The sequence below is a fragment of the Octodon degus genome, unplaced genomic scaffold (assembly GCF_000260255.1).
Source record: "Octodon degus isolate 3935 unplaced genomic scaffold, OctDeg1.0 scaffold00107, whole genome shotgun sequence".
In the NCBI taxonomy this organism is placed as follows: Eukaryota; Metazoa; Chordata; class Mammalia; order Rodentia; family Octodontidae; genus Octodon; species Octodon degus.
In genome coordinates, this window is record NW_004524683.1 from 9,012,598 (window position 1) to 9,022,266 (window position 9,669).

The window sequence follows — 9,669 nt, forward strand, 5'->3', positions numbered from 1 at the left end:
CTGGCATGTGGTGCTGGGGGATTGAACCGTGGTCCCTGTGCTTTGCTAAGCTTGTTCTAAGTAGGTGCTTTAGACCACTGAGCCATCTCACCAGCCCCAGCAATGTTTTATATTGAGAAAAGCTTATAATTTGTTTTTAGGTGCTCAGATTGAACTCAGGGCTTATGCATTATACATATGCACTGTATCATTGCACTATATCCCCAGCTCCTACTGTATCATGACACTTTCTTGAGTACTTTCCTTCCAGTCCTGTCTTCATACAAAATGTCTTTCCTCTGCGTTATTATACTCTGAACATAATCTTTGTTCAGCACATTATTTTCAAAGGACTTTTATCTGTCTGCCTCCCCACAAGACAGAAACAGTTTCCTTAAGAGTAGAAACAGTTTCTTCTTCACCAGCACAGGGTGTGGGTGAGTAGAAAGCTCTCAATAAGTATTCATTAAACTGCAAATTTGAGCTCAGTATTCTCAATCTAAATCTGTCTTGTACCTCATCACAGGCACGTAGATCCAGATAACAAGATAGTCACCCTGCTTTAAGAAAGCCTTAGAATGGAAAAGTAGGCCACTTCTGGAAATCTTAGCAATTTTTTTATATTGAGAAAAGCTTATGCTTTGTTTTTAGGTGCTTGGATTGAACTCAGGGCTTATGCATTGTACATATGCACTATATCATTGCACTATATCCCCAGCTCCTACTGTAACAAAAACTTTACCACCTCAAAATAAAACTGAAACATTAAGATTTACACATATGTCAAAGTAGAGATATAAAAATGTGGATTACTTTATTTTGTAGGCGCTTTATGGGTGTGCATAATTTTAAATCCACACTGCAAACTGGAAGAAAAGTCTTGTTGGCTGCAGCAACTGCAGAAGTGGAGTGACCTGGATGTCTGTCCCCTGGAAGATGGGAATTATGGCCATGAGCTGCCCAACATCACCAATGCCCTTCCCCAGAATGTCAGTCACAGTGCAGGTGAGCAAGTATCTTTTTTAGGCTCTTTGTGCCTAGTACTTCAAATGGTAAGAGGGTAAAGCCCTAAGCAGTAGTGGATGGGAAGCCTTTTGGCTGTCAAAATTGCCATCCTAAGTAAGAAAACCGTGCATCTTTATTCATCTTAAAATAGTAAATCTTAAAGACAAGCTTTTGTCTTTGACATTAGGGATGCTGTCCACTTCCATATCTGGAGTGGCTATATAGTATTCAAAATAAAGTCTTAGAGCCTTCTGAATGATTCTTTTCTATCTTCCAGACTCTTTTGACCTCAGTTTGGATTGATTTTAGGTCCAAAAGCCTACAAAAACAAGTTTTTAAAAGTGTCCAAGCCAGGGAGATGGCTCAGTAGAATAAGCACTTGCTTGGCAAGTGCAAGGGCCCGAGTTCAATCCACAGTTCCACCAAAAAATAATAATAATAAAATAAAATAAAATATTCCTCTTTGCCAGGAATAATGGTGCACAGCTATAATCCCAGCACTCAGAAGACTGAAGCAGGAGGATCACTGCAAGTTTGAGGCAAGCCTGGGCTACAAAATAAATTCAAGACTACCTTGAACTGCATAGTGAAGCCTTGCCTCAGAAAGACAAAACGAAAATTTTTTCTTTGATTTTGAGGCTTTAGAAATAGTATCTAAAGGGCCAGTCAAATTGCTGAGTGGATTAAAGTGCCTGATTAGGCAGATCGCAGGGGCCAGGTATTTCATCCCCAGGCCTGCCGTGCCAGCCCTGCCCCTGGGGCACTGATGGCAATTGAGACTGGGCATGGTGGCGTGTGCCTGTAATCCTAGCATTTGGGAGGCAGTAAACAGGAGAATCACTAGGAATCTGATCTAGTAGTGAGACCCTGAACACCCTGCAGACCCTTCCCTAAAATACAGAAAAAAAAAAAAAATCTAAATGAACTTCCATCCATGAAAGCAGCTCCATCTCAAAGGATATTTAAATTAAAAAGCATGAATCCATACTTATTGATAACTTGAATTGAAAAATTGTATGGCACAGCCACATAGCCAACTTTGAAAAGAAACTTGTTTCCTTGAAAAGGAGGGGGATATAGTCAAAGAAAAAATGTCCATTGATTATATAGAATGTTACTTTGCTATAGTAACAGAAAATTGAAGAAAGTGATAGTTTTAAAGCATCACAAATTTATCATCAGTTTCCAAATCCAAGTCCCAGGGGATGGGGAGATAGCTTGGCATTTTAAGCACCTGCCTGGCAAGTGCAAAGATCCATGTTCAGTCCCTAGTACTACATGCTGTACTGTCCCTGGAACCCTGGGCATGCTGTGCCAGCCACCAAAAATAGGCATGGTGGTGACACCTATAATCCCAGCACTGGGGAAGCTGAAACAGGAGAATCACTATGAGTCTAAGCTGTGTAGAGAGATCCTACACTAAATGGATGGATGGATGGACAGACGGACAGACGGACAGATGGACAGACAGACAGAAGAAACAAAATCCAAGTCCCATATAAATCATTTTCCTTGGAAAAAGGAAATACTAAGATTCTTCTATGTACCAGGTCATTTCATTCCTACTATTCTGGCCTCTTTGCTGTTCTCAAACACTACAAATACATTCTCCTACATGAGAACTTAGCATTTACTATTCATTTTACCTAGAATGCTATTATCTCAATTGTCTCTAAGGCTTCCCTTTCAGTTCTTGCAGATCTTTACTCAAATGTCTGTTTTGTTTTGTTTTGAGATATGTTTTCACATTCCTGAGCTCAGGTGATCCTCAGCCTCCCAAGAAGCTAAAACTACAAGGATACACCATCACATGTAACTCTTCAAATGTTTTTTTTATAGAGATCATTCTGTATGTAACACAATAGCCCCACCTCACATCAGCTTGTCTTCCTTCCTAACTTTGAGTCTATTCTGTAGCACTTAGAACCATAAGAAATATCTTATATGCTATATATTTTGGAAGTAAAGGTCTATTATGACAAGAACTTTATACATTCTGGATCCTTGAATAGTACATGCTACATATCTGGCACATACTATTTTTCTGACTTAATTCTTAAAAAGCATAGAGAGCTCAGTCTCCACTGTGAACTGCACACAACCATGACAAATTCTCAGTTTAGCATAACAAGGATTTAAACCGCAGCCAGTAGAAAAGTCAGTGTGCTTTAACTGCAGTGTGAACAGAAGCAGTAATTACCCTTGGTGCTACTCTAATGATAATATCCTTTGATCATCTGAATCCTTACCCACTTTGTAAAGACATGAGCAAATTCCAAGGACTTTTCCTACATGAATAAATATTTTAGCTTTTTTCATATCAAATCTGACTTCTCTGGCTTTCCCTCATAATTTTTTTTCACAGAATCAGTACATACACATCTTTTTTAAATCATATTTTTATTAATTTTATTGAGAAACATAGCAATAAGACAGTTTCAAAACCGATTAATAGGACAGTTTCAATAATTAATACATTGCATATTATGGTTATTCATAGTACAAGATGCAGACATGATATCCTGTCCAAACACTTTTAGTACGAATCTTTCTTCTCATTGAATTAAGAGAAAGTAGCTGCATATCTATCCTCACTCTTTTGTATATACAGATACAAAATGGTCCTTCCTTTGTATCCCCTTTTTTTTGTTTAGTTTTGTCAGAGAAGGGTATTCCATCGGCATTTAAATATTGTAGGTGCATGAATTCAGCAAAATATTACAATATAGTCCAGTAGTCCATAATAGTAGTGAGTTATCCATAGGACTGGCAGTGTCAGAAGTTGTTGACTTGAGCCTTTTACAGCTAAGCATATTAATATGGCTTTACTTTTTATACCTCATTTTTATACTTTTCTGCTGGATGGCTAAGACCAAGATAAAACAAGACCTATATAACAAGAAATGTAACTTTTGTATAGATGCACATCTAATTTGGATCTCTCTGTGTAGTTTAATTCTTGACCAAAAAATAGTTTCAGCTACCCTTAATATGGAAATATGTCACTTTAATGATCCCATTTAGGCTTTAATTTTTTTCAGTGTCATTTCCATGAACCTCCCAAAGGCCATAGTTTATGACAAGATAGCTTCCATTTGTTTCCCCTACATACCACTCTTAAGAACTGAACTTACTTTGTCTGCAGCATTGGTTTCCCTGTGGCCTTTTTCTAAAGAGAGAAGGCATAGTAAGATTCCAGTGAAAAAACAAGTTAGTCTTTTGTCAGCATCATCTTTTCTTATTAGAAGCAAGACAACTGTCTCAGTTACTTTTCTCATTGCTGAGACAAAATACAGAACACCCAAAGGTAAAGGAGGAAAGGTGTATTTAGTTCACAGTAGTCCATATATGCTGGCTCTAAGGAGAGGGTGGCACATAGCAGAAAGGCAACAGGTCATGGTAGAGGAAGACAGCAAAAGCAATGAGAGACAAAGGGCCAAACAAGCTATTTTCTGTCCCTTTTACTTAGACTGCTTGGATTAGGGTGGTGCCAGTCCAACCAGTGGACTGATCCAAAATCACCCACCCTTAATCTGAGCACCCTTAATCCCAGTATTACACTATAAATCAAGCACAAATTCTAGATTCATCTGCCTCCAATAAAGGCCCATCTAAAACTGCATGAGGGGCCGGGAAGATGGCTCAGTGGAATAAGCGCTTACCTAGCAAGCGCAAGGACCTGAGTTCAATCCCCGGTTCCACCAAAAAAAATAAAAATAAATAAAATAAAATAAAACTGCATGAGGTTTTGGGAGAATATTTAAACCCACAACAAATCTGCAGTTACCAGTATAATAAAGGTATCAGCATGTACTGGGCTTCAGCTCCTTTTTACTTTTTAATATAAATTTCATAGAAGATTTAGTCTGATGACAGTCACGTTGCAAATGAAAGAAATTATGAATTAGCCAGGGAAGTTATCTAGCTGATTATTTCTGTGTCTGGCTTCTGTAGAAGCAATTTCTGTCATGATTTATCAGCTGAGCATGGCTGCCTCTCTTCATATGTTTTTGAGTCCCAGTAGAAATTGGTCTTCTGTGGAAGAAAAAGGGAACCATAGGTCTCTGATAAAAAGTTCTTCTCATAGAGGACACAGATATACTAAAAACTTACCCAAGAAGGAGGCAACACAATACTCCAACAGATAGCAGTGTTTATTTTCATTGCCCTCATACTATTTTTTCAGCCCCACATTTAAGACCCATTTACCCAACATTGTACTGCTGCATATTTTTCTTTCCCCAGACTCATTATCCAGACCAAGAAGAACAGTGTTCACTAGAGCCATTGAGGGTCGTGAATTACATTGGCAGGATAGCCATCTACAACGAATAATCAGCAGTGATATATATACAGCTCCTGCCTGCCAACGAGAAAGTGAGCGACTGCTCTTTAATTCACATGGCCAGCCACTGTGGCTTGGTAAGTCTAGCCTTCCTTTACTGTGAGAATTTTAGGACCCAGTCTCATTTCATATAGGCCCAAATGCGCCATCTGCATAGCCACCAGTTGTATCAGTTACACTTTGGAAGGCTTCATATAGTTCTTTTGGGCCCTTTCCCAGGGTCAAGGGTATTTATTTGAAGCCTTGGCTATTTGTATATATTCTTAATTGAGCTACAATAACCTCAAATAGGAATTTGTATCCTATGCCCTAGTCTTTGGGAAAATAAAAGAGTTAATACATCTCAAAAATATGACAAGCCATTAAACATTAGTTCACAAGCTCAGTGAGCAGTTACTGAGTGTTGTGCTTAACAACCACTAAGTTTGAAACTTAAATTATTCTGTTCTAATAATTAGGACACAGTCTGAGTCTGAATCTGTCACCAGGCTTTCTTCCATATTTCTTTCCCACCTTCTTATTTTGCTTCATAACAAATAGAATTGTTCTATCCCAAGTTAAAACCTTATGAAATAATTTTCTGGCTTACTATCAATCAGTCCATCCTTGAATTTATTACAAAATACCCATTCCAAAATAGACTTGTTTACTTACTTATTTAATTTATTATGTGGTACTGGGACTACCTGGATTGAACCAATATTTTATATTCCTGTCCTAGCATGGACCACCATGTCTATCTAAAAATAGATATTCTTTTTAAAAATACTTATTTTCTAATCTAAGTCTTACAATAGTCATGTAGATTTTCTTTTTTTTCTCCCAGTTCCCTACTTCTATAACTCTTTCTATATCTGCATATGTCCTTGGGACTGTCTCAGAAATCTTGGCCAAACTCACTGTGTGTCACCACTTGAATTTCCCTCTGATCACCTTTTCTCTGATCTAGCACCTCTAAAACATAAATTTAACAAGCATATTAAAAAATGTGTACCTCATTAATAAACAAAACTGTAAAAGCAATACTGATTTTCTGTTTTTGATTGTCAAATGGTCAGGGATTTTCAAAATAAAGATAATTTGTTTCTAGAGTGGGAGAAGCTTCATGAAGATGGGTACTCATATAAATGGTGGACATAAATGCTTTTCTGCAGGATATCTTAGCAACACCTATGAAAAACCTTTAAAAAACATACATACCACTTAATCAAGGAACTCTGTGTCTTAGAATTTATCCTGAGCTTTAATTAACTTAGAATTGAATAAAGCTAAGAGATTCATTAGAGCATAGATATAAATAATTTACAGATGGGAAAATTGGAAACCATCTAATGTTCAACAATATGGAATTGATTAACTCAGAAAATGAGCACATACTCAGTGGAATGATATGCAATCATTTTAATGTTATAGAAACATACATATTATGAAATACATTTAATTATAAAATACAGGGGAGGGGATAACCAGCAGAAACCACCAGGCTTGTATAAAAGCAACATGGCCTAAAATTTATTGTTCCTGGGTGCAGGCAGAGAGCATGATAAGGACATCAGCAGTGAACAAGAGAAATGTGTGCCTTTTATAAGGATGGAGAGAAGGCAGGAGACGTAAGGCGGGAAGATCCCAATAAACATCTTTGGTTAAAGTTCTCTGTCAGTCTTGCATCTCAGTGGTCAGAGTCTTGAAGTGTCCAGTGTAAACTCTCAGGTGTTTTCAGATGTCCCCAGATGTCCTGGAACCTACAAAATTCATTGTCCTATCTTATCTCCTTCGGTACTAAGCTGAGTACCCTGCAGACAGTATGCTTCCATGCGCAAGCAGGCTGGGGACTGGGAGAATCAGAAAAATACCTGCCACGGAAAGATATCTACTATGTGCTATTACTTGAAAAAAGTGTGCAAAATAATAGTGTTGCATTTTTAGTAAAAATAAGAAATTTTGATAAATGTACATGAAACTAGAAGTTATCTCTGATTTTTGTTTTATACTTACCTATGTTTTCAAATCTTTTTATCAGTATATGTAATAGATACTATATTCCTTGTGAGGAATTAGTATATTTACATGTTTTCAAATCTTCTGCAATTATTTAGTTGTCTTCGATTTTTAATGTTAGGTTTAAAAGAAATAAACTATAAAGCCTGTTATAATCACTCACCTATTTATAAGCCCTTAGCAGTCTACCGTTATCCTGATAGATATAATGCCTTAGAATGGTGTTCAAGCCTCTTCACATTCCAGACTCTATCTTTTCAGGCTATTCCAGTCATAATTCTTAGTATCCAAAACTATTTGCTATATTTTGTAGATATTATGTAAATGCTTTTTTTTTTGTAAATGTTTTTTATGCTTTTCCTTATATGCCTTTATTTATACGATCCCTTTGCCAGGAAGACTTTTCCTGTTTGTTTACCTATTCATAATCTTACTTGTCCTTCAAGGCACAGCTCAAATATTATTTTCACTGTGTATTGACTTGTCTCATTTTAATTCTTTGTTAGCTGTTTTATAACTATCTTTCTGTATTACTTGTGAGCTCTTTGATGACAATGGCTATTTCTTTCTTATATTTCTGCTTTCTTTCTTTGAATAGCATAGAATGGGCCTTTAGGAAATAAAAGGTTGCTAAAAGAATGGAGCTTTTTCCCTTTGGGCAGTTAATTGTTATCTCTACTGGGTTCCCATAATACATGTTCACAAGGTGTTACATTTTGTTATCCTAATTGTATGTGCCTTTCTACAGTGTACTGTCACACTGAGGCTGCAGCTTGGTTCTTTCAAGGTGACTTATTCAACCTGATATAAAATAGATATCACCTGGGCACAGTGACACACATCTGTAATCTCAGCACCTGGGAGGCTGAAGCAGGAGGAATGACATGAGTTTGAGGCCATCCAGGGCTACACAGCAAGGTCAAGGCTAGCCTGGACTACATAATAAGATCCTGTCTCAAAAATGAGCAAACAAATAAATACTGGATTAAACATAAACTTCCATTTTAAAGCATGAATTTTCCTTATTTGAAATTTTAACTCCACCATATTTTCTTCTTATCTGGTAGAGCATGTGCCTACAGCTTGTGCTCGGGTTGATGCCCTGCGTTCTCATGGTTATCCAAAAGAGGCCCTCAGACTCACAGTCGCCATTATTAATACTCTGCGATTGCAGCAGCAGAGGCAGCTGGAAATCTACAAGCATCAGAAGAAAGGTAGAGTAATGAGGAGTCATCTAACTCTTTAGACCTAAGACTGATGAAGATCTTCAGGGCATAAAAACTTCAAAATTTAATTTTCATTAAATATCATGGTGTGTCAGCGGCTAGGAAATCCCAAGTAATTCCACCTCAAGAATCTGTTTTCCCATCAGTAAACTGGAAACAGTGATACCTATCTGCCTTCTTGGTGCAGATTGAAGGGCCCACTAAAAACCCTTGTAAGCTGGCAAGTGCGTGTCCACATATGTAGTATGAGCAGGCTGCCTAAATAGACCACTTAAGCTTACAGCTGTCAGGTAAGCTCGCGATCTTTCCTATCAACCCAAGGCAAAACAAAAAGAGAAACTTTTCCTTGACTCTCTTTTCAAAGCCTTAATTGAGACCTGATAAGGAGACTCAAGCAAGGAGAAAAAGCAATGTGTTTCTCTCACTGTCTAAAACTTTGAACCTACTATTTCCAGAACTGTTGCAGAGAGGAACTACGACCATCACAAACCTGGAGGGCTGGGTGGGCCACCCTCTGGATCCTGTTGGCTGCCTGTTTCTCACCTTGACTGAAGCCTGCCGCCTCAATGATGACGGTTATATGGAAGTGTCAGGTACAAGGGTCAGCCTGAGGCAAGCTGGGACTGCCTTTGGCAGGCCTCTAATCCATGTCAAACTCTATTCTACCCTCTTTCAGCCTCCACACCCTCATTTTGTCCACACTGGATGTCCCTGAGCGGTTTCCGCTCATTTCAATTTTCCTTTCCCACACTGTGGTCTGGCCCTGTCCATTTTATTTTTCCAGTTTCCTTCCTCCTCTCCTTTCTCTAACCATGAATTCCTAAAGAATGTAGCCTAGGGGATAAGAAAGGACAGAAAAATTTGCGAAGTCAGAGGCCAGAACTTTAGAGCAATCTAGAAGTGGGAGATAATTGTTATCATGCCAGAAAATGTATCAAGCCAAGTGTGGTGGCATACACTTAAAACCCTGGTTACTTGAATCATTAAATTCAGAGCCTAAGAAACATGGTGAGACCCTACCTCAAAAACAATTATGTTTGGGACCAGGGAGATGGCTCAATAGAATAAGCGCTTCCCTGGCAAGCACAAAGACCTGAGTTCAATCCCTGGTTCTGA

General features: G+C 38.1%; 1 protein-coding gene across 1 annotated transcript in view; it reads left to right on the forward strand.

The window, feature by feature from the left end:
- Zswim5 (zinc finger SWIM-type containing 5) overlaps positions 1 to 9,669 on the forward strand; it is a 210,553-nt gene that overhangs the window by 173,854 nt on the left and 27,030 nt on the right. Inside the window, exons 4-8 of the mRNA XM_023724191.1 lie at positions 359 to 416; positions 805 to 984; positions 5,230 to 5,406; positions 8,395 to 8,541; positions 9,009 to 9,146. Of these exons, the coding sequence (XP_023579959.1) occupies positions 359 to 416; positions 805 to 984; positions 5,230 to 5,406; positions 8,395 to 8,541; positions 9,009 to 9,146 (700 nt within the window). The remainder of the gene's footprint in view (positions 1 to 358; positions 417 to 804; positions 985 to 5,229; positions 5,407 to 8,394; positions 8,542 to 9,008; positions 9,147 to 9,669) is intronic.